The sequence below is a fragment of the Lepidochelys kempii genome, chromosome 20, assembly GCF_965140285.1.
Source record: "Lepidochelys kempii isolate rLepKem1 chromosome 20, rLepKem1.hap1, whole genome shotgun sequence".
NCBI classification, from domain to species: Eukaryota; Metazoa; Chordata; order Testudines; family Cheloniidae; genus Lepidochelys; species Lepidochelys kempii.
In genome coordinates this window covers 9172411-9196353 of record NC_136399.1, presented here as the reverse complement: position 1 = coordinate 9196353, position 23943 = coordinate 9172411, and the positions used below count along the sequence as shown (strand labels likewise).

General features: G+C 57.6%; 2 protein-coding genes across 6 annotated transcripts; one reads left to right on the top strand and one right to left on the bottom strand.

Annotated features, from left to right (window-relative positions):
- Window positions 1-41: 41 nt before the first annotated feature.
- On the bottom strand, window positions 42-4306 carry PET100 (PET100 cytochrome c oxidase chaperone). The gene is made up of 4 exons (XM_073319300.2): window positions 4039-4306; window positions 2341-2427; window positions 1555-1587; window positions 42-1195 (listed from the first exon to the last, which is right to left on the bottom strand). The coding sequence occupies exons 1-4, from the start codon at window positions 4063-4065 to the stop codon at window positions 1118-1120; spliced, it is 225 nt and encodes a 74-aa protein (XP_073175401.1). The 5' UTR covers window positions 4066-4306; the 3' UTR covers window positions 42-1117.
- Window positions 4285-23782, top strand: XAB2 (XPA binding protein 2). 5 transcript variants are annotated; one of them, XM_073319279.2, is made up of 19 exons: window positions 4289-4506; window positions 6994-7142; window positions 7591-7714; window positions 8464-8661; window positions 9184-9318; window positions 9776-9940; window positions 15365-15509; window positions 15910-16061; window positions 18109-18228; window positions 18741-18872; window positions 19304-19435; window positions 19667-19780; window positions 20103-20265; window positions 20748-20938; window positions 21551-21673; window positions 21904-22075; window positions 22170-22296; window positions 22718-22833; window positions 23033-23179. In XM_073319279.2, the coding sequence occupies exons 1-19, from the start codon at window positions 4447-4449 to the stop codon at window positions 23092-23094; spliced, it is 2580 nt and encodes an 859-aa protein (XP_073175380.1). In that variant the 5' UTR covers window positions 4289-4446; the 3' UTR covers window positions 23095-23179. The 5 variants fall into 5 exon arrangements, with proteins under 5 accessions (XP_073175381.2, XP_073175379.2, XP_073175385.1 ...); XM_073319278.2 differs by lacking the exon at window positions 22718-22833 and having other exon boundaries at window positions 4286-4506; window positions 23033-23782; XM_073319280.2 differs by lacking the exons at window positions 18741-18872; window positions 22718-22833 and having other exon boundaries at window positions 4285-4506; window positions 23033-23782.
- The last annotated feature ends 161 nt before the right edge of the window (window positions 23783-23943 follow it).

Below are 23943 nucleotides of genomic sequence, written 5' to 3'. Positions count from 1 at the left end.
CTGAGATGAGACCAAAAGAGACCAGCCCAGAGGCAAAGGGGGTCAGCACATGACCTCATGGTAGAGGATTTTATTAGTCAGTTCAAGCAAGAGCTTGGCTAGGCCAGGACACAGACATGCAGAGGAAGTGCCTCCAGGGGATGGGGGGATGCATTTACTGCAAGATTTTTCCACACATTGTGCCCCACCCAGACAGAGTCAAGGGAGCCAGCCAGACTTAGCAGAATCACAGTGGAGCAGGGTTTCACCTACTCACGAATGCTGGGTCTGAGCAGGACATGTGACAACACACAGCAGAGATCGGAAAAGCCACATAGTCCAGCCAGGTCCAAGTGGGAGGGGACCATGGAGTCAGACAGCACCAGGGCAATCCCAGGGGCTCATTCCTGGAGCGGGAACACACTGTGCTCTCCAAAGGGTCGGCCCATCCCTCTCTCCAGAGGCTCCATAATCCTGCTGGCCCAGGCCCCACCATCCTCTCCTTGAGTGCTGCCAGCCAGTGCAAGGGCTCCATCTTCCCGCCTCCCTCGCTACCAATTCAAAACACCACAAGGTGAAACCCATCTTCTCAGTATCAAGCTTGCATGCCTGACACTGGTCCCAAACCCCTGCACTGCTCATGCAACACTGCGCCTTTCCCTGGCACCTCCTAGCCAAGCAGCTCAAAGCACTTTACTCTTAACTCAGCCTCACCGCCCTCTCTTACAGGTGGAGAAACTGAGGTACAGCAAAGAGAAGGGACTTGCTCAAGCCGTTTTCCCTTTGAGCCTCTTCCCCTCTCGACCAGAAGGGCTGTGAGGATTAATTAACGAGCATGTGCGAAGCCCCACAACCCACCCCAAGAGAGCAGACAGCAGATTACTCTATTTACAATTAACCCCCTGCCATCATATCTGAGCTCCCTTCACCCCACAGGCCTGGAGTTCTCCATGGAGGACAGCTGACTGCAGCCATGCCAGTGCCAGGGGGTCAGCATCCCCAACAGCCCCTTGGTGCTGACTTGCATCCTCCCTCCCCTGGAGGTGTGTAAAGCAGTGTGTTGGGGAGGGGTGTACTTCCCCCCCTCCAGGCCATGCTCCCCTCTTCCTCATTCCAGCTCAGGGGGCATGAAGTGCGATCACTGTTGGGCCGCGCGCAGGAGCTGTTCTTCATGCTTCTTCCGCATCCGCTCCTTGAAATCTTCCAGCTCCTTCCTCTGAGGTACAAACAGAGGGGACGGTTCAGGGTCAGTAACCATTACTGTTCACCTGCTTCCTGCCCCCATACCACAACTCCACGGGTTCCATCTCCCTCCTGGGTCTCCTTAGAGCCAGATGCACAGCTGATGGAGGCGTGAGAGATCCTGCTACCCTCTAACCACTAGAGAGTGACTCAAGAAACCAGTCCTGATGCTGCTGCAGCTAATGGAGCCTGTAACTCACCAGGTTAGCATTAATCTCTTACTGGTGGGGAAGGAAGGACACACAGAGCCCCTTATGTTCGTCCCATACCTCTAGGGGCTGGGCAAGCTGTTCTTCAAACCCCAGCTGAGTCATGGGGGGGCAGCACACTCACCTGGCGGTCATCATCGGGTGGGTAGATCTCCCTCTGTGGAAACAGAAATGTAGGCACCTGTGAGGATTACCAGCTGGGGGGTGCCAGGGCCAGTCTTACCCAGCAGGGGAGCTAGAGCACAGATGACAAGGAGAAATGGATCCAACAGAGCCTGCTGGGATGTCTGCCATCCCAATCCCCCTTAGCAATAGCTCCTAGGCAGGTCTCTCTCCTATCAGAGGTGGGGAAGAAGCAGGTCATGGCAAACAAAGCCCGTGCAGCTGTCTGGTCAGCTCTAGGAAACGCCCTCTCCAGACATCACCCCAAACTCTCCCCCCCCCCCGCCGCCATGAGCTCTGACTGAATCCCACCGTTGTTCTAACCACTAGCCCACACTACCCTCCTAGAGCTGGAAACAACCCTGGAGTCCTCCCCCACAGTACCTGTCACGGACTCACAGGTCGTGCCCACTCTTGGCCCTGTGCGGTCCATGGGGGGAACCCCCTTCAGTGAGACAGCTCCTCTCGGGGGTCCACTCTCTCTCGGGGGTTAAGCCCCTCCACCTCCTGGAGCCGCACCTCTCTGAGCCTTAGCACACCTGTTTCTCGCCGAGGGCCCCTTCAGGGAGTCCACTTGCTCTGGACCCCAGGGGTCTCAACTCCCAAAGGGAATAATGCAACCCTGTTCTGTAGACTGGAGTGATACGCAGCCAGCGTAAAACAGAAGGGTTTATTGATCGTTTGAATCACAGTACCTGCATGAATCACTAGCTTGCACTCTCCTCCCAGAGCAGAACACCATGCTCACCTTCCTTTTGATGACATATTCTTCGAAGTACTCCGCTTGGTTGGAGATCCAGAACATGGCAACGGGGAAGGACAAATACAGAACCATCTGCCAAGGAAGAGAGGAAAGGGGGAACATGTGGCCCAAATTAAGTGGAACACTGAATTGAGCTGCGTCATTTAAACATCTTAAACAAGGATGGCCTTGAGTGAAATCCCAGGTACTACACAGCCCAATTAAGCAAAGCCCCTGCAAAGCACATGGCATTGATGAACTCAGTGTAGCTTCACTTCAGCTACATCCACACTACAGACCCTAGGCCAGCATAGCTCCAAGCACAGACGGAACGTACAGTGACAGGACTTTTTCTGCTGGTGTTGGAACACCAACTCCTGAGACAACATTTGCTCTGCTTACAGAAGCTCTCTTCCATCGACATAGCTGCCTCTACACTGGGGGCTTTGTGGGCATAGCTCTGTCACTAGGGGCTATGGGTTTTTTTCACATCCCTGACTGACATAGCTAAGCCAGTGTTAGTTGTCAGTGTAGACCAGACCTTAGCTTTGATCAAGCCACATTAAAATGTATTGGTCCAGGAACTTTGTGTGCATGTGTCTTTTCTTTTAAAGTCTCTTCCTTTCTTCTGGGTCCATGCAATAACTAATGATAGCTTAGAGATCTGCTTAGATGATCCTCACATGTGTCTGGACCAACAGCATTTTGCAAGGCTATTGCCAAAGCATTTTCCCCTTATGAGGAAGGACCTGGCTGTATGTTTTTTACAGAGACATTTTATACACTTGCTAACAGTGCCTTAAAATTTTATGAGCTAAAAATTTAGCAAATTGTGAGCGCATGGGGGAATCCCCGTAAACCTGCTGCCACCAAGCTAACCCACTGCAAGGCCACCCCATTCTCAGGCCCATGATGGTGGAGTCCCAGCCCTCTCCTACCACAAAGGCACACCATTCCTAGGGTAAAAGGGCAGGGAGACTTTCTCCACCCTCCTGTTGAGCTGCCCATTGTCTCAGGCCATGCTGGATCCTGCCACTCTACTAATGGGCTGCCTCATCTTCAAGGCTGCCGCTGAGCTGCCAGAGATTGAGGCTGGCAACCTGGGGTATTTGCTTTGACCCGCAGGCCTGTCTGCTGCTTCTCTGGGATGCCCTCTAATGAGCGTTTTCCATTTTAATTTTTTAATCTCCTCTGTCCCCTGCCCCACAGCAAGCAGGCAGCCCTGGGCACCCCTTCCCTTCAGAGGCGCTCAATGCTGGCCCCTCAGCTCCAGCTAGTCAAGTCTTTCTATCACACCCATCACCCTGGTACCAGGACAGCCCAGCCCAGCACCAATGGGCAGAGGCTGGGCCCCCAAGTGGGAGGGGGTCATGGGCAGAGCTCGCGCTGGGCTACCAGGCCAGGGGGTGGGGTGGGGGGGGCACCCATGGGTAGCATCAATGAGATGGGTCTGACAGGACAAATGGGCAGAGGTGGCAACAGCAGCCACCACGGGGCAGACACCTACTAGGGAGCCAGCCCCTGTGGGGAACACAGCAGGCCCTCCCCCAACCACAAACCCCCACTTGCCCCAGGACCCGCCCCCAACCACAGACACCCCCCACCGCTTGCCCCAGCCCCATCATGTACCCTACAGGGCCTCTCTATCCCTACTCCGACTGTAGCAGCCCCCCACGCCCCTCTGCGCCCCCTTCTGCCACTGACCCGAAACACCTCCAGCTTCACCCCCATCCTGTCTGCTACGCCTCAGCTCCTACTTCCGCCCGCCCCCTCTCAGGGCCCCAGGAGCCGCCAGCTTCCGCGCCGCCACACCGCAACAAACGTGATGCTTAATGGTCAAGGAGCAGCATCAGCTTCGGTCATTGGTTAAGGACTCGGCAAGGAGGGCCCCGCTCCCCGATTGCCGGAGTAAAGATGGCGCCTGGGCGGAAGTGGTCCCTGAAGGTGGCGCTTCACCGGAAGTGCGGCCCTCTTAGCCAATAAGCGGTGTCCCCGCGAGATGGCAGCCCCCTGACGCTAGGAGAGCGCGGCGCGGCGCGGCGCCTGCGTCACCGGCGCGCGCTGGGGCCTGTCGGGGTCTGCGTACGGGGACCAGGGTCTGGTGTAGCCGCGATGCCGGAGCTGGAGGAGACGCCGGTGGCCGCTGGCGGGGGGAAGCCGGACCTCTTCTTCGTGAGTGCCCGGCCGCGTCATGTCCGCTCAGGCCACCGTACCCTACAGCGCCCCTCGGCCTGGGCTCGCCCCGCCCTTGGGGTCCCTCTGACTCCACCCCTCGCTGCCCCCAGGCTCCCGTGGCCACGGAGCCCCGCCTCTCACACCCAGCCCCGCCCCCTCCCTCCCCGTGGACCCAGAGCCCCCCCCCCCCCCCCGTGCTGCCCCCATAGATTCAGCCCTGTCCCCCAGTGCCCTAACTCTCCATGGACCCAGAGCCCCCCCGCCCCCCTGTGCTGCCCCCATAGACTCAGCCCTGTCCCCTAACTCTCCATGGACCCAGAGCCCCCCTCCCGTGCTGCCCCCATAGACTTAGCCCTGTCCCCTAACTCTCCATGGACCCAGAGCCCCCCCGCCCCCCTGTGCTGCCCCCATAGACTCAGCCCTGTCCCCCAGTGCCCTAACTCTCCATGGACCCAGAGCCCCCCCACCCCCCTGTGCTGCCCCCATAGACTCAGCCCTGTCCCCTAACTCTCCATGGACCCAGAGCCCCCCTCCCGTGCTGCCCCCATAGACTTAGCCCTGTCCCCTAACTCTCCATGGACCCAGAGCCCCCCCGCCCCCCTGTGCTGCCCCCATAGACTCAGCCCTGTCCCCCAGTGCCCTAACTCTCCATGGACCCAGAGCCCCCCCGCCCCCCTGTGCTGCCCCCATAGACTCAGCCCTGTCCCCCAGTGCCCTAACTCTCCATGGACCCAGAGCCCCCCCACCCCCCTGTGCTGCCCCCATAGACTCAGCCCTGTCCCCCAGTGCCCTAACTCTCCATGGACCCAGAGCCCCCCCACCCCCCTGTGCTGCCCCCATAGACTCAGCCCTGTCCCCTAACTCTCCATGGACCCAGAGCCCCCCCACCCCCCTGTGCTGCCCCCATAGACTCAGCCCTGTCCCCTAACTCTCCATATACCCAGAGCCCCTCCCCTGTGCTACCCCCATAGATTCAGCCCTGTCTCCTAACTCTCCATGGACCCAGAGCCCCCCCCCCGTGCCGCCCCCATAGGCTCAGCCCTGTCCCCCAGTGCCCTAACTCTCCATGGACCCAGAGCCCCCCCACCCCCCTGTGCTGCCCCCATAGACTCAGCCCTGTCCCCTAACTCTCCATATACCCAGAGCCCCTCCCCCATGCTGCCCCCATAGACTTAGCCCTGTCCCCTAACTCACCATATACCCAGAGCGCCCCCCACGTGCTGCCCCCATAGACTCAGCCCTGTCCCCTAACTCTCCATGGACCCAGAGCCCCCCTCCCGTGCCGCCCCCATAGATTTAGCCCTGTCCCCTAACTCTCCATGGACCCAGAGCCCCTCCCCCATGCTACCCCCATAGACTTAACCCTGTCCCCTAACTCTCCATGGACCCAGAGCCCCCCCACCCCCCTGTGCTGCCCCCATAGACTCAGCCCTGTCCCCTAACTCTTCATGGACCCAGAGCGCCCCCCGCCCCCTTGTGCTGCCCCCATAGACTCAGCCCTGTCCCCTAACTCTCCATGGACCCAGAGCCCCCCTCCCGTGCCGCCCCCATAGATTTAGCCCTGTCCCCTAACTCTCCATGGACCCAGAGCGCCCCCCGCCCCCCTGTGCTGCCCCCATAGACTCAGCCCTGTCCCCTAACTCTCCATGGACCCAGAGCCCCCCCTCCCCCGTGCTGCCCCCATAGACTCAGCCCTGTCCCCTAACTCTCCATGGACCCAGAGCCCTTGCCATTACTGCCACAATGGACCTAGCTTTGCTCCCTAACCTTCCATGGACCTCACGCTGCCTCCCATAGACTCAGACCTGCCCCCTACCAGCCTGGGGTCCCCATGTCCGCCTCCCCACTGTGCGAGGAAGGGTTTGATCGGCCACATCCAGGCAGAGCTCTGGGTTTCCAAAGTTGGACCCTGGAAAACTCAGGAACCCTCAAGTGTACATGCCTGTCATTGCTGGAGCAACTCTTGTGCCATGATTCCTTCCCCAGGCCTTAGCCCTGGAGCTGCGGTGCAAGGGTCAGCCTTCGACATCTCAGTTTGGCTCTCTGTCTGGTTTTCATTGTACCCTCCAATACCAAGCTAGTGTGTGTGCAGCTCTGTAATAACAACCAGTGTACAGGTTACAACCAGTGTACTAGCTTTCCTGAGCAACCCTGTAGTAACCTTAACCTTACCCTGTAGTGACAAAACAACATTTGCAAAGCCGTGGCCCTTCTAGGCAACCCTACAATAATAAACCAGTACGTTTGCATCCCCAGCCCCATATTAACAAAACAGGCTGCCACCATGGGGGGAGCAAACACTGAACAAGGAAACAGGTTGCAATAAATAGAGGAAAATGAGTTCTTTAAAAGTTTGGATTCCCTTGGTGGTTTCGCTACTAAACGGACTCTGAGTCTTGGAAGCGGTGCTGCTAGTGCCCAGAGGTTCCTGGGCATAAAGGAGAGGCCTGGGCTCTGCCTCTAATCCCTTCCTCCCACATGCAGGAGGAGGAGGATCTGCAGTACGAGGAAGAAATCCTGCGCAACCCCTTCTCTGTCAAGTGCTGGATCCGCTACATTGAGTTCAAGCAGAACGCCCCTCGGCATGTGCTGAACCTGATCTACGAGAGAGCCCTCAAGGAGCTGCCAGGCAGGTATGTGGCTGGGAGCAAAGGCATGGAGAACTCTTTGGGCATATCTACATTGCAGTAAGAGGTGTGACAGGAGCGTGTGTATACACTCCTGAGCTAGCGAGCTCAATAACAATGGCAATGAAGCTAGCCGCTCGAGTACATACCCAGGCTTGTGGGCTCGCTTGTAAAGCCTGTGCTGTTATTCAGGTTCGCTAGATCGAAGGCAGCTCATCTCTGTTGATGCATTCTGCAGTCACACCGCTGATCGCAGTGTAGACATACCCTTTAGAAGCTCACAACTGCTGTGATCTCATGGGGGAAGCACTGCAGAGAAGTGCAGGTGCACCGGATATGGGCAGTTCCCGGCTACCACATGCCTAGCCTCTCCCAGCAGGAGGCTCTGTGAGGGCCAGGACAGGAGTGCAGGCTAAAGAAACCTCTGATAGTGACAACTCCATGGTGTTTGCAGTTACAAGCTGTGGTACAACTACCTTAAGCAGCGCCGGAAGCAGGTGAAGAACAGGTGTGTGACTGACCCTGGCTATGAGGAGGTGAACAACTGCCATGAACGTGCCCTCGTCTTCATGCACAAGGTATGGGGAGGCCTGGGACAGATGAGCAGCAAAGCTGCTGGGCTTGACGGTGGTAGATGAAGACTATCTGATGAGGGCAGGGTTGTTTGAGGCTTTCTGCATGGCCCTGTCCCCAACCATGGACAGCCCCTGCCCCAGGCTGTAGATCACCCAATCACGGGCCCCTTGTGTCCTGGGCCTCATCACCAACCATGAACTCCCCCCACACCTTAGACCTCTGCCTGCCTGCTCTGAATCCCATGTGTGTCTCCAGAATGGTCATAGCCTGGGCAGCCACGGGGCCAGTTCCCCTGTGCCATCACTAGCCAGCGTGCATTGGCACTGACCAGGCCTCATTGTGCTCAGCTTGCTAATGAGCTGGCTGGTGGGGGCCAGCAGGAAGCTGCCTTGGGGCCAGCAAGCTTATTTTGTGTAACGCCATGGGTGGCTGTCAGTCACTTCTGGCCTTGGGGTGGGTTGGAACCAGCAACTTTGAGGCACAAGGCTCTGTAGGGTTCTCTTGAGGATCCACCCCCAGGGCCTTGTCTGCCCATTGCACCGGCCAGAATGAAACAAACAGGGAGGAGGGGAAATCTAAATACTAGGTGAGGTACCCACAATGTTGGGGACAGGGCTTCCCTCCTTAGGGAGAAGGGGTTTTGTCCTTAAGGACAGCTGTGCAACAGCATGGCAGTATAACCATGATAGGAGGAGTCGGGTCCGCACTGTGGTCCTGCCCTGGTAAGCAGTCCTGCCTCTTAAACTGTCAGATGCCTCGGATCTGGCTAGATTACTGCCAGTTCCTCATGGACCAGTGCCGGATCACCCGCACACGCAGGACCTTTGACCGGGCACTCCGGGCACTGCCCATCACGCAGCACCATCGAATCTGGCCCCTCTACCTGAAGTTTGTGCGCTTGTACCCCCTGCCCGAGACGGCTGTGCGAGTCTACCGCAGGTACCTGAAGGTAAGGGCACCAGACTCTCTGATCTTTACTCTTTGTTGAGCTGCCCCCTTTTGAACAGTCTCCTTTGGGTTTGCGTGTCTCTGCACAGTGGATCCACAACAATGGAACAAAGGCCTTGGAGCTTCTGCTCCTCAAAGGGTCAAGATCCAGCCCTAACCCCGCCCACAGCTGCAGGGTATGTTGCAGTGGAGGCAAATGGATTGGAGGGACTGGCTCAGTGACCTGCCTAGGGTTATGCAAGGAGGCTGAGCCAGAGCAGGGAATTGAACCTGTCTCTCCCAATCCCGGGTTCACACCCAAAGTTCTGCACTGGCCTTCTGCTTGTCCCTGCCCCAGCTAGCTGTGGGACCTCAAGCAAATCACTTCCCTCTCTGTGCCTCAGTTTCCCTTCACAGAGTGGGGCTAGTGAACTGTGAAGTGCTTGGAGATTGGGGGTGGCACAGAGGGAGGCAGTGCTAACCTGCAAAAGCATGGGCAGTGCTAGGTTGCCAGGCATGCTCATCCCCGCTGTGTGTGATGCAGCTGAGCCCTGAGAACGCTGAGGAGTACATCGAATATCTGCGCTCCATTGACCGGCTGGATGAGGCTGCCCTCCGCCTTGCCACTGTGGTCAATGACGAGAGGTTCGTCTCCAAGGAGGGGAAATCCAACTACCAGGTGAGGTGCCCATGCTGCCAGAGCGAGGCTTCCTTCCTGAGGGGGCAGCTGTGCCAGTCATCCACCCCATTGCTAATAGCTCCTCTTGCTCCCTCCCCTTAAGGACGGCTTGTGCCCCAGCCTCCTTGCTGGTCCCTCAGAACACTTCCCTTATGCAGGGGGTCTCACACCCTGGAATGTGCCAGGTGGGGCAGCAGGAGTGAATGCAGGGGGGCTGGGTACCAGACCTCAGCGTGGAGCCCAGGCCCCAGCGTGTTGGGAAGTGGAGGGGATGGGCTCAGATGTGCAAACCCTGCCCAGGGCAGGATCTGGAATAGCTGTCATGCTGTGTGCTCCCACGTGGGCACAGTAGTCCTGGGGGATGGGTTAGATGGGCTCAGGGCCTGGGAGCTCCCTGTGGGTGCTGAGTGGCCTGTGTAGCCTTGCCCTGCTGCCTGATGTCTCGTCTTCCCTCCAGCTGTGGCATGAGCTTTGTGACCTCATCTCCCAGAATCCTGACAAGGTGAAGTCCCTCAATGTTGGGGCCATCATTCGCGGAGGCCTCACCCGCTTCACCGACCAGCTGGGCAAGCTCTGGTGCTCCCTGGCCGACTACTACATCCGCAGCGGGCACTTTGAGAAGGTACCTTGAGGGGTGGGCAAGGCCAGCACTGGGAGCTTTTAGGGATGGGCGCTGTTCCATGCAGGCTGCTCTGTGAGTGGTACTAACTGCTGGCAAAGGCTTTCCCATTGCAAGGGGAAGCTGGTGTTTAATTTGGTGGGCACAGGGGTTAAAGGTCCTGGGGAAGCAACAACCCAGGAGGTTGCATGGCTGCATGCAGCGTGGGCCCCCAAAGGGTTAGTGAATCATGAGCTGAGAGGACAGAGAAACCAGGTGTGGTGGAGTGCGAGAGAGGATAAGGAAGTCTCCACCTGAGGGTTGGATCCAGGAGCTGCATGGGAGAAGGCTCTCTCACTAGCAACAGCCGTAAGGGCCATAAGGAAGCTGGTACTGGGTGATTCGTTGTGGGGAGGTTATGGGAGTCTGGGATGGTTGAGCTGAATCTCAGAGGAGTTTTGAAGCAGGGTGGGTGACATTTGAACTGGATCCTGAAATGGGTGGGGGCGGGGCAGGGGAAGCATGGGGACCTGGGAGGGAAGTGCCTGGGGAGGACTGGGAGGGTAATGCAAAGACCAGGGCAGTCTGGGGGGATGGGGAAGGGAAGCAGGTTGGGGGAGCTCCTCACAGCCCCCCCTCCTGGCTCCCACAGAGTTTCCCTGGCTGCAGAGGGATGCGGGGGAATTTTCCAGCCCAGCAGGGATGCAGGAAGTCTGAGTTCATCACCCCAATATGGAAAGCAGCTGGGCTTCCCTGCTCACTCAGGCACTGGGGTAGCTCCTGTTTGCCTAGCCAGTGTCATCTGGAAGGAGCCCAAAGCACATCTTTGGAGGGATCACTGTCCTGGTTCTGGAGTGTGCCTGCCTCTGGGGTGGAATATAGCAGGGATTAAACAACTCACAGAACGCTACCTAGTCACTGATGAGCCCATGACGTGTTTCTCAGCAGTGAGGATATTAACCTCAGTGTCCAGGCCCAATCCAGCATGCTCCAGCTGACCCTCTGCATTCCCCCAAAGTTAGTGTCTCTAGTTGTTCTGTCTCCTCTAACCAATCATAGAATATCAGGGTTGGAAGGGACCCCAGAAGGTCATCTAGTTGGAACTACCCCCTTTCAGGTAGTTGAAAACAGCTATCAAATCCCCCCTCATTCTTCTCTTCTGCAGACTAAACAATCCCAGCTCCCTCAGCCTCTCCTCATAAGTCATGTGTTCTAGACCCCTAATCATTTTTGTTGCCCTTCGCTGGACTCTCTCCAATTTATCCACATCCTTGTAGTGTGGGGCCCAAAACTGGACACAGTACTCCAGATGAGGCCTCACCAATGTCGAATAGAGGGGAACGATCAGTCCCTCGATCTGCTCGCTATGCCCCTACTTATACATCCCAAAATGCCATTGGCCTTCTTGGCAACAAGGGCACACTGCTGACTCATATCCAGCTTCTCATCCACTGTCACCCCTAGGTCCTTTTCCGCAGAACTGCTGCCTAGCCATTCGGCCCCTAGTCTGTAGCTGTGCATTGAGTTCTTCCGTCCTAAGTGCAGGACCCTGCACTTATCCTTATTGAACCTCGTCAGATTTCTTTTGGCCCAATCCTCCAATTTGTCTAGGTCCCTCTGTATCCTATCCCTCCCCTCCAGCGTATCTACCACTCCTCCCAGTTTAGTATCATCCGCAAATTTGCTGAGAGTGCAATCCACACCATCCTCCAGATCATTTATGAAGATATTGAACAAAACCGGCCCCAGGACCGACCCCTGGGGCGCTCCACTTGACACCGGCTGCCAACTAGACATGGAGTCATTGGTCACTACCCGTTGAGCCCGACAATCTAGCCAGCTTTCTACCCACCTTATAGTGCATTCATCCAGCCCATACTTCGTTAACTTGCTGACAAGAATACTGTGGGAGACCGTGTCAAAAGCTTTGCTAAAGTCAAGATACAATACATCCACTGCTTTCCCTTCATCCACAGAACCAGTAATCTCATCATAAAAGGCGATTAGATTAGTCAGGCATGACCTTCCCTTGGTGAATCCATGCTGGCTGTTCCTGATCACTTTTCTCTCATGCAAGTGCTTCAGGATTGATTCTTTGAGGACTTCTAAGGTTCCTAGCGCCATAGTGTTGAATCATCTCCCTTTGTGTGGTGTTGCCATGTGACTATTAAACAGTGTGGAAGAGAGGAATGTTGCTGCTGAGCTGTTACAGTTGCTCAGTGCTTTTGTTCTTGGAGATCAGGTGTTATCAGCACTAGCAGATAGCGCAGCTGCGGATTCAGCAGCCCCCGATCTTACTTCTAAAGAAAGACCACAGGCATGGTTTGGTGACAAAGGTGCTCGGCCAGGTTTATTGCTCTTAAGGCAAAGTCCTAGCGTCCCATAAGAGCTACAAGCACACTAACCCGTGAGTGCCCGAGGCAAGGAGCGGCTCAGTCTGCAGCAGGAATTTCAGCTCTCCCTTAGAATGGTCAACATGGATTCACCAAGGGCAAGTCTGACTAATCTAATTGCCTTCTGTGATGAGATAACTGGCTCTGTGGATGAGGGGAAAGCAATGGACGTCTTATTCCTTGACTTTAGCAAAGCTTTTGACATGATCTCCCACAGTATTCTTGCCAGCAAGTTAAAGAAGTATGGGCTGGATGAATGAACTATAAGGTGGATAGAAAGCTGGCCATATTGGGCTCAATGGTATGTCTAGTTGGCAGCCGGTATCAAGTGGAGTGCCCCAAGGGTCGGTCCTGGGGCTGCTTTTGTTCAACATCTTTATTAATGATCTGGATGATGGGATGAATTGCACCCTCAGCAAGTTCACAGATGACACTAAACTGGGGGGAGAGGTACAGAATCATAGAATATCAGGGTTGGAAGGGACCTCAGGAGGTCATCTAGTCCAACCCCCTGCTCAAAGCAGGACCAATCTCCAACTAAATCATCCCAGTCAGGGCTTTGTCAAGCCTGACCTTAAAAACCTCTAAGGAAGAAAATTCCACCATCTCCCTAGGTAACGCATTCCAGTGCTTCACCACCCTCCTAGTGAAAAAGTTTTTCCTAATATCTAACCTAAACCTCCCCCACTGCAACTTGAGACCATTACTCCTCGTTCTGTCGTCTACCACCACTGAGAACAGTCTAGATCCATCCTCTTTGGAACCCCCTTTCAGATAGTTGAAAGTAGCTATCAGATGCCCCCTCATTCTTCTCTTCCACAGACTAAGCAATCCCAGTTCCCTCAGCCTCTCCTCATAAGTCTTGTGTTCCAGTCCCCTAATCATTTTTGTTGCCCTCCGCTGGATGCTTTCCAATTTTTTCACATCCTTCTTGTAGTGTGGGGCCCAAAACTGGACCCAGTACTCCAGATGAGGCCTCACCAATGCCAAATAGAGGGGAACGATCACGTCCCTTGATCTGCTGGCAATGCCCCTACTTATACATCCCAAAATGCCATTGGCCTTCTTGGCAACAAGGGCACACCGTTGAGTCATATCCAGATTCTTGTCCACTGTAACCCCTCAGTCCTTTTCTGCAGAACTGCTGCTGAGCCATTCAGTCCCTAGTCTGTAGCGGTGCATGGGATTCTTCATCCTAAGTGCAGGACTCTGCACTTTTCCTTGTTGAACCTCATCAGATTTCTTTTGGCCCAATCCTCCAATTTGTCTAGGGCCCTCTGTATCCTATCCCTACCCTCCAGCGTATCTACCTCTCCTTCCAGTTTAGTGTCATCTGCAAACTTGCTGAGGGTGCAATCCACGCCATCCTCCAGATCATTAATGAAGATATTGAACAAAACCGACCCCAGGACTGACCCGTGGGGCACTCCAATTGATACCGGCTGCCAACTAGACATGGAGCCATTGATCACTACCCGTTGAGCCCGACAATCTAGCCAGCTTTCTATCCACCTTATAGTCCATTCATCCAGCCCATACTACTTTAACTTGCTGGCAAGAATACTGTGGGAGGTAGATATGCTGGAGGGTAGGGATAGGGTCCAGAGTTACTTAGACAAATTGGAGGATTGGGCCAAAAGGAATCTGATGAGGTTCAACAAGGACAAGTGCAGAGTCCTGCACTTAGGAAGGAAGAATCCCATGCACTGCTACAGACTGGGGACTGATTGGCTAAGCCGCAGTTCTGCAGAAAAGGACCTGGGGATTACAGCGGACGAGATGCTGGATATGAGTCAGCAGTGTGCCCTTGTTGCCAAGAAGGCCAATGGCATATTGGACAGTATTAATAGGAGCACTGCCAGCAGATTGAGGGAAGTGATTATTCCCTCTATTCAGCACTGGTGAGGTCAGACCTGGAGTACTGCGTCCAGTTTTTGTCCCCCCACTACAGAAAGGATGTGGACAAATTGGAGTGTCTCCAGTAGAGGGCAGTGAAAATTATTAGGGGGCTGGGGCATGTGACTTACGAGGAGAAACTGAGGGAACTGGACTTATTCAGTCTGCAGAAGAGAAGAGTGAGGGGGGGATTTGATAGCAGCCTTCAGTTCCCTGAAGGGGGGTTCCAAAGAGGATGGAACTCGGCTGTTCTCAGTGATGACAGGTGACAGAACAAGGAGCAATGGTCTCAAGTTGCAGTGGGGGACGTCTAGGTTGGATATTAGGAAACGCTATTTCACTAGGATGGTGGTGAAGCAATGGAATGGGTTACCTAGGGAGGTGATGGAATCTCCATCCTTCGAGGTTTTTAAGGCCCAGCTTAACAAAGCCCTGGCTGGGATGATTTAGTTGGTGTTGGTCCTGCTTTGAGCCGGGGGTTGGACTAGATGACCTCCTGAGTTCTCTTCCAACCCTGATATTCTATGATTGGCCGCACAAAGGGTTAAGGCAAGGTCCCCTGACATCTATAGACTGAGACAAACAACTTACACAGCACCTGTCGTGTTTTATGACACCTGTTTGTTACCTCTGCTTTTTCCTTGTATTTTGGACAAAATACTCTTATTGATTGATTTGTCAAGCCATTTGATTTTGTACTATTTTTTTGTGTATTTGTACTTGCTTTCTAAGATACATTTTTGTAAATATCTAGGGCCTCCACTAGCAACAGCTTTGCCAAGTTCATATAGTGAACAGCCACCTTGTGAGCATTTACTTTAATACATGGCCTGACTTTGGTTCACAGCCTTGGGTTCAGGCCTTAAATTTTGCACCAGGCCCAGTGCTCCAGGCTCTCTTTCTCTACTACAACAGTTGCTGCACCCCATCCCAGGAGCAGCCACATCTCAATACCGGGCAAGGGACCAAACAGCCCCAGGCAAGGGATCCCTGTATCCACTCCTCCACCCCATAGATTGCTGCATCTGGGCAAGGGCCCTTTGGAGGCTTATCAGGGTGGAGGGGCCGGAGCTCCCATTTCTCTCCTGGGAGCTAGCTTGGGGAGCTCCTTTGTGGGGCAGGGAGCCTGGGGCCTTGCTCACGGTGCCATGTGTCTCAGGCCCGGGATGTGTACGAGGAGGCCATCCAGACGGTGATGACAGTGCGGGATTTCACCCAAGTGTTTGACAGCTACGCCCAGTTCGAGGAGAGCATGATCGCAGCCAAGATGGAGACCACCTCTGAGCTGGGGCAGGAGGAGGAGGGTGAGTGGGGGACTGGGCCCTGCCTGCAGGTACCATGCAGCACTCCTAAGCAGGGATTGGTCAGCCTGGGGAGGCAGAGCCCCAAGTGTGGCGCTGGGGGGCAAGGAGGTAATACTGACTTCTGCAGTTACACCACTTACACCAGGGCTGCGTTTGGCCTCCAGGCTCTGGCAGGTGATTGCTCTTTATGGGAGGCACAAATGACTGCTCAGAAGGGGAGGAGGATAGTAAGACCCTGCTAGGCCCAATGGGAGAGCTGGGAGTCGGGACTCCTGGGTTCGAGTCCCAGCTCTGGGAGGGGAATGGGGAGCTGGGACTCGGGACTCTTGGAGGGCCAGGGCCAGGGCCTGGCAGGGACATTAGGGCAGTGGCTAATATGCCTGTGCCTCTCCCCCTACAGATGATGTGGACCTGGAGCTGCGCCTGGCTCGCTTTGAGCAGCTGATCACACGGCGCCCCCTGCTGCTCAACAGTGTATTGCTGCGCCAGAACCCCCATAATGTCCACGAGTGGCACAAGCGTGTGAAGCTCTATGAGGGGAAGCCCCGAGAGGTAGGGCCAGCCCATCCCCCGGGGGAGCATGCCGGGGGCCACACACTCGCCCTGAGGCTCTGCCTTCTCATCCTGATGTGCCCCTTCCCCCCCCTTGGCATCCCAGGGGAATGGGGAGATGGGCAGAGGTACAGCTGCCTCTGGGGTGTGGGGCACATGGGGCCTGGTTTTACAGGGATCCTGTGCCTGGTGCTGAGATGCAGCCATCTCTGGTGTGGGACTGATCTCCCCCTCTAATCTGCTCTGCACGAGGCTGATGCACGGTGTAGTGTGATGGGCTTGGGGCACAAGTTCGTGCAGCGTGGCTCAGTATGGGGTTCATGGCTCGGGGGAGGCTGAGACACCAGGTTTGTTGTCTGCAGAGCTCTGAAAAGCCCAGCCTGGCATGGCTGAGCCCTCTGGTGGGATTTGCTTGGGAAATAGCCCCAGGCAGAGGCTGGCGAGTGGTTCGGGTGAGTCAGGACACCTGGGTTCCCTGTACTGCCACACACTCACTGTTCTCTCTGGCAAGTGGCACCATTGTTCTGTACCTGTCTCTAAGATGGGGGTGGTAGCTGCGTCCTTGGGAAGCCAAGGGGGTAAGAGTTGCTGGCTATGTAGCGTGTTGGGCCGCCCTAGGGGGTGCTGTAGTGGGGGTGTGGGGCTGGTGTGCTATGCAGAGGTAGGCTGGGCAGCTGGCGCTGCCCTGGGCCCTACTGGCCCAGGCAGGGTCAGTGCGTTTCCCAGCTGTGCACGGCTCCCTCACTGCACCGGCTTCACCCCGACCTGAGCCCAGTGTATTCACTGGATCAGTGCTACAGCCCCACCTTTGGAACAGTCTCTCGGAGGAGCCTTCCCATGTGCCAGACCCCCTCAGGCTGTCGTGCTTCCTCCAGGGTAAGCCCCATGGCTTCACCGCCTCCGGAGCCTGGGCCTCTGGGTCTTCCGCACCCATGCGTCACCCCGCGAGCTCCATTCAGCGAGTCCCACGGGGACAGACCCCCATGGGGAATTCATGACCTCACCCAGCATTGGCAGCGATGCTCGCACAGCGTTGTCAGAACAGTAACCCCAAAGGCAGCATGGGGAGTCCGTAGTCAGCCCAGAGCACTGAGGTTAAAGCACAGACCCTCCTGCTTAGCCCAGAGCCCAGCCGAGCTGGACCAAGCCCCTTTGTTCAGGCTCTATCTGACCCTCCATCTGGCCTCCTTGGTCAACCCCAAGCGAGAGTCCCTGACTCCTTCCAGCAGCCAGCCCTGGTCCCTCCACCTCAGACTTCAGCAGCCCTTTGATCTCCAGCTGCGGGGGCTGCTGCTCAGCTTCCCTAAGGAGAGACGGGGAAATCCATCTCTAGGTCCTTGGGTGCTAGGTGTCAATGGCCTGGAATTTGGGGTCCCCATTGGAGTCTCAGATGCTCCACTACCGTGGGGAATAAGGCCCTCGCATCCATCTCCTGGCCTGCCCTGAGAGCAACCAGGCCCCTTCCACTCGCTGGGAAACTGATGCAGGAGCAGGACTCTTAAACTATTCCCACTTCGACCCATCTGGCAGTGGGTGTAGGTGGTTGTGCAAGGAGTGGGGTAGCAAGGACTTAGCTCATCTTTGGGGCTCTTTCCAGAGCATTAGAACAGCTGGGGCACAGGGAATGGGCTACAGGCACCAGTTCTGATCTGGCTGCGGAGGCTGGGGCAGGGGACGAGGGCGAGGCGCTGTGTCACTGGTGCTGATCCAGGCTCAAGCCCAGGGCATAGGGCCCAGGTTCCAGTCCAGGATGGGAATGACTGACAGCTGCTCCCATTGCATGCCTGTGCAGTGTGGGCAGGTCTCGGTCCATTTCCTCATCACTGGGTTCTGTGAGATCACCAGGAAGACTAACTTGCCCCAGGGAGTCTCAAGTCAAGTCTCAAGGGAGACTGAACTCCACCCTCACCCCTAGAAGGCACCCCTCTGGGGCACGGGGAGGGGCTGTGTGGGCCCTGCTGTAGCAGCTCTGTTGTCAAAGGCCTTCAGCAGAGCGTGCCCTTCTCCTCCTGCTGGATCTAACGCTGGTGCCCGCCTGCCCTCACAGATCATCAACACCTACACGGAGGCCGTGCAGACCGTGGACCCCTTCAAGGCCACCGGCAAGACACACACACTCTGGGTCTCCTTTGCCAAGTTCTATGAAGACAATGGGCAGATCGAGGATGTGAGTGTTGCTGGGGGCATGGAATGAGAACAGCCAAAAGAAGCTGCCTCCTCTCCCTGCCCTGGCCCAGGGGACCCATCGGGAGGGTGGGGTGCGGGGTGGTAGGACCCTCCTCCTGGGGCATCACACAAGCAGGACTCATGATCCCAGCAGTGGCTGCTAGTGGGGGTTAAACTGGGCAGGAGCATTGCCCAAGCACCTGGAGAGAGAGTCTGCGCAGAATCCCCATTAATGCCAACCCTGGAAAGCCAGGGCAGAGGGGTCTGTGAGGGAGGGATTTCTGCTTGGCTGGGTGCACTGTGTCTGGACCCCTGCCGAAGCCTGGGAGACGGAGTGGGGCGGGCTCATGCCACAGCTCAGGGGAGCAGGTTGGCTGGAGGAGAGCAGGCTGGCCTGGGGCCAGGCGGGGAGCAGGGGCTGGGTTCCTGCCAGAGCTCAGGGGAGTGGGCTGGTCGGGGCCTGGGGGGAGCAACTTGTGCTCCCTCTGATTCTGCCTCCGTCCCCTTGCCCAGGCCAGGACCATCTTTGAGAAAGCCACCAAGGTGAACTTCAAGCAGGTGGACGACCTAGCCTGCGTTTGGTGCGAGTATGGGGAGATGGAGCTGCGCCATGAGAATTATGACCAAGCCCTGCGCATCCTCCGGGTGAGCCCAGCCCTGCTGGGTATAGGGGGGCTGATGGGAGTGGCAATGTGGGGTACGAGGGCAAGTGCCAGGCAACCATCCCTTAGGCTGCTGGAGAGCCCTGGGTGGGTAGAGGAGAGAGGAACATCTTGAGGTTAAGGCCCAGACTCCAGGGTTCCGCTCCCAGCTCTGGGAGGGGTGGGGTGGGGCAGGAACCAGGACTCCTGGGTTCCACTTCCAGCTGTGGGAGGGGCAGGTGGTCTAGTGGTTTGAGTGTGGGCCATGCTTTGCTGTGGACTCAGTGAGTGATGGTGAGAAGCTGTCTACGTAGCGCCTGCCAGGGGATGTCATGGGTCCCTGAATGGCCCTCCCTGCCCTGTGTGCTGCTGGCCGTGAAATCCTGGGCACAGGGTTTGCTGCCCCACTGAGCGTGCTCCCCTCTTGCCCCACAGAAAGCCACGGCCATCCCAGCCAGGAAAGCAGAATACTTTGACGCCTCAGAGCCCGTCCAGAACCGCGTGTACAAGTCCCTCAAGGTCTGGTCCATGCTGGCCGATCTGGAAGAGAGCCTGGGCACCTTCAAGGTGAGGATACCCACCCTTCTCAGGGGTCAGGTCCCTGGCGGCAGGCCAAGGAGCCGGGCCCTAGCTGTTCTCCGGCAGAGGAACTGCGGGGGGTGGACTCCACTGGGGATGGCGCCAGGCTCAGCCTTCAGCCGCCCCTGTCCATCCTGCTGGGCCCACTGGATCCCTGCAGCATGCCAGCCCCTACCGTAATCCACCTAATACTGCTGCCCGCCTGGTCTTCTCTCCTAGTCCACCAAGGCGGTGTATGACCGCATCCTGGACCTGCGCATCGCCACACCCCAGATCATCATCAACTACGCCCTCTTCCTGGAGGAGCACACCTACTTCGAGGAGAGCTTCAAGGTGCAGGGGAGTTCCACTGTTAAGGACAAGGGAGGGTGGGATTTAGCTGGGCTCCAAGAAGCAGAGCTGGGGTATGGGTGAGGGGGAACTGGTGGGTAGGTCTGGCAGAGAGCCCCTGATTGGCAGGCGTTTGCCTGGCGAGGGAGGGGTGCAGAGCTGGCTGGGTCAGAGGGTCTCTGAGGTGGCTCCATGGGGATTATAGGGTTAATGTGCGGGTGGGGGGAGAGGCTGCGATTGCTCCTGGGGGGGTCATGGAACTTCTGCCAGATGTGAGGGCTCCAGGGGGACCCGGGCAGCCATGCTCACACTCCTCCCTCGGCAGGCCTACGAGAGGGGCATCTCCCTGTTCCGCTGGCCCAATGTGTACGACATTTGGAACACCTACCTGACCAAGTTCATCGACCGCTATGGTGGCAAGAAGCTGGAGCGTGCCCGCGACCTCTTCGAGCAGGCACTGGACGGCTGCCCCCAGAAATACGCCAAGAGTACGTGGGGGCAGGGGTTCCTGGCTCCCCGGTATGAGGGCATCCTGGCATCAGCTGCCGAGTGGCTCTTTCTGGCCAGAATTCCACCCACACTGGTGGCCAGTCCTGTCACCAAGCTGAGGGGAGCCCTGGTGGATGGGATGCTGAACGGGGGGAGCCCAGCCCCACGGGCCCTGCGGCTCCATGTGGACTCGAGCACAGACTGCTGTGTGCCAAAGAGGGCCTGAGATCCTGGGCTGTGGCAGGGCCAGCGCCCCCGTACGCAGCCCCCCACCAGCTGGCTTTACCTTTGCTTCCCCCTCACACACATGACCCTCTGCAGGGCCCTCCCCCTGGCCCCCGTCAGCCAGCTTTGCCTCTGCCCCAGGGATGCTGCAGGTTTCTGAAGTGATTCCGAGTCACCCTGTGGCCTGGTGACCCTGTACCAAGGCCCTCAGTCATACCCCATGCCAGCCAGCCCCTGACGCACCCTGTCCCTGCAGCCATCTACCTGTTGTATGCCAAGCTGGAGGAGGAGTTCGGGCTGGCGCGGCATGCCATGGCGGTGTACGAGCGGGCCACGCGGGCCGTGCAGCCCTCAGAGCAGTATGAGATGTACAACATCTACATCAAGCGGGCAGCCGAGATCTATGGGGTCACGCACACCCGCAGCATCTATGAGAAGGCCATTGAGGTGAGGTGGGGGGTAGGGCTGGCAGAGGTTTCCCCTTTCCCCCTCACCCATGGGCCTAGAGCACTGCCCCCAACCCTGTGTGCCAGTACATTGGGCTGTCCTAGGCCCCTTCCTGCCATTCAGTAGCAGAAACCCCTCCCATCCTCCTGCACCCAAATCCCATGGGCTGGTGCTGAGAAGCCCTAGACCCATCCAGCAGGCAGAGAGTCGTGGGCTGGCTGAGGTCTGCACCCCCTGTCCCAGCACTAAAGGGCAGCGCTGCCTTCTTGTAACAGGGACGCTCAGGGCGGCAGAGATGGGCACAGAGAGCACCGGGCCAAACCCCAAACACTCCCCTCATCCCTGGTACTCTGCACCCAAGGCTGTGAAGCCATGAACCCGGGATCTTCGGAGTGGGGAGCCTGTCCTGAGCCCCAGCCTGCAGGGAGCACACTGCATGGCATCCGGATTCCCCCACCCACAGGTGGGGTCAGGGGCAGGGCATTCAGGGGAGCATGCTGTCAGGTCCATCCGCCCAGGATGCGCTCTGGGGTCAGGGCTGGTGGTGGGCGAGGAGGAGTGGGGATGGGGGCTGGTGGGATTCAGGGGCACTCTCTCCGGTCTCCCCCGCAGGTGCTGTCAGACGAGCACGCCCGCGAGATGTGCCAGCGCTTTGCCGACATGGAGTGCAAGCTGGGTGAGATCGACCGGGCCCGGGCCATCTACTCCTACTGCTCACAGATCTGTGACCCCCGGGTAAGGGCCCCAGGGGCAACTTTGGGTGGCAGAGTGAGCTGGGGCCGGGATTGTCCCCTACAGTCTGGTCCCTGGCACTACCGTCCCTAGGCTTCCTTTCCCAGCCAGGTGGGTGTTGGGCCCTGCTAGAGGGATCAGTTGCCCTAGAGAAGGCTGGGAGATGGGTAGGACAGGCCATGGGGCTGGGGACTGCAAGGCTCACCCCCTTTGGGCTCACCCCCCACCCCCAGACCACAGGCTCCTTCTGGCAGACATGGAAGGACTTTGAGATCCGGCACGGGAACGAAGACACGATCCGGGAGATGCTGCGCATCAAACGCAGCGTCCAAGCCACCTACAACACCCAGGTCAACTTCATGGCCTCGCAGATGCTCAAAGTCTCCAGCAATGCCACAGGCACTGGTAAGCAACCTGCCCCCTGCATGGTGGGAGCCTTGGGGGCACCTATACCCCACACAGAGGTGTCCCTGGCATTCACCCTGCTCTCTGGTTCCAGTGTCAGACCTGGCGCCGGGGCAGAGTGGCATGGATGACATGAAGCTGCTGGAGCAGCGGGCAGAGCAGCTGGCGGCTGAGGCAGAGCGGGACAAGCCCCGGTCCAAGGAGAAGATCCTCTTTGTCAGGTCTGTGGGGATAGGGCAGCTTGTGGAGACTACATATTCCAGCATGCATCTGGGCACCTGGCCCTACTGCATGCTGGGGCTTGGCTCCCCTGCCCTATAGCCAGCAATGGCTCTGATATGCCCCTTGCCCAGAGCCAGTACAGCCCTGGGCTGACTTCTCACCAGCTGAGCCCGTAACCCCCAACCACCCTCCCTGTTGGGTACTGCCCTCACCCTTTCCCTGCTGGCTGGGGCTGGCACCCAGGGCACAGCCAGCCATAGCCCCTGCACATTGCGGGGAGCCTGTCTTAGGCCTAGAGCCATGTGGGGAGCTGTGGATCGATGGGGGTGGGGACAGTGGGGGCCCAGGACTGCCTTTGGAGCAGCTGGCTCCCTGGTGCCCAGCCCCTGGCTCACTCCCTCCCCCCTGGTATGTTGGTAGGAGCGATGCGTCACGCAGTGAGCTGGCCGCACTCTCCAGGCAGGTGAACCCTGACGAGATTGACATTGATGAGGACGAGGAGGAGGGGGATGAGAGCGAGGAGAATGAGCCTGATGGTAAGGGGTGGGGTGTACAGCTGCGACTGGGGGGCTGGCTGGGGGAGGAGCCTAGTGTAGCTGGATATGTCCTGCCCTCTTAAGCTGAGGATGGGAGATGGGTAGGAGCTGGGCACTGGGTGTGGCATAGTTGAGTCTGTCTCCTGGCTGGAGGCAGGTGCTGGCTCACCACTGACCCACCCTCCCCTTCTCCCTGCAGAGGTGCAGCTGGAGCAGCAGAGCGTCCCCTCAGCTGTGTTCGGGGGGCTGAAGGCCGACTGAGCTGGGGCAGCCAGCGGGCACCATGGATCCTGCTCTACTCCTGGACTGTGGGCAGAGGGATCTGGACTTTGATTCCTGGGCCAGCCTGGAGCTGCTGGGCTGGAGCCGTGTGCCCCTCACCCAGGGCACCCAGCTGCCTTAGTTTTCCTGTCCCTGTAAGCCAAGCAGGCTCCTTGAGTTCTGGCCCTATCCCTCCCCCGTGGGCTCTGGAGCTGGGTGGCCCTGGCTCCTAGCAGGGCAGGAGTGCTGTAGCTCTAAGTAGCTGGCTGCTGCCCAGGGCAGGGAGGGGAGGACCCTGCTCTGGGCCATTGGCAGGAGTGGGTGGAGCCAGCCTGTCCTTGAGCTACTGGCCCCTTGCCCTGTCACCTGCCCGCTTCCTCATGAAGCACTTTGGGAGCCAGGCTTGTTAAGTGGGGAAGTAGCAGGCAGAGCCCCTGGGGCCCATCCCAGGAGCTGGGGTTTATCTGCCCCCTCCAGCTGGGCTCCATGGGCTAGTGTGTGGGATAAGCCATACATGTGGTGCTCTTCCCCCTACTGCTGCTGTGGCTGAGTGCGGGCTTGTGTCCTGGCCCATGGGGTGCTGTAGGCTGGGTAGCCATGCCCTGGCTCTTGTGCAGGGAGAGGGGGAGTGCTGCCCCCCCCCCCCCAGCTGCTGTGTTTGACTATAAATGTTTTTTTCTAACCTTAACTGGGCTCTCATTGCTCAGGGAGGGGGGCAGGGGAACAGCTCCAAGCAGTACCTCCCCCTGCACTATGCCCTCCCCCACCTTGTGCTGGGCAGGGATGTAGTGACAGTGCAGCAGGGGCCTGGAAGAGGCTGTTCACCCCAGGCTCCTCACCATAGGCTCC

Coding starts and splice junctions, on each gene's coding strand:
- PET100 (XM_073319300.2), bottom strand. CDS start 4,065: ATGGGGGTGAAGCTGGAGGTGTTTCGG. Junction 1,588..2,340: donor AATATGTCATCAAAAGGAAG/GTGAGCATGGTG, acceptor CTGTTTCCACAG/AGGGAGATCTACCCACCCGA. Junction 1,196..1,554: donor CACCCGATGATGACCGCCAG/GTGAGTGTGCTG, acceptor TTTGTACCTCAG/AGGAAGGAGCTGGAAGATTT.
- XAB2 (XM_073319278.2), top strand. CDS start 4,447: ATGCCGGAGCTGGAGGAGACGCCGGTGGCCGCTGGCGGGGGGAAGCCG. Junction 9,319..9,775: donor AGGGGAAATCCAACTACCAG/GTGAGGTGCCCA, acceptor TCTTCCCTCCAG/CTGTGGCATGAGCTTTGTGA. Junction 19,781..20,102: donor ACTTCGAGGAGAGCTTCAAG/GTGCAGGGGAGT, acceptor CTCCCTCGGCAG/GCCTACGAGAGGGGCATCTC.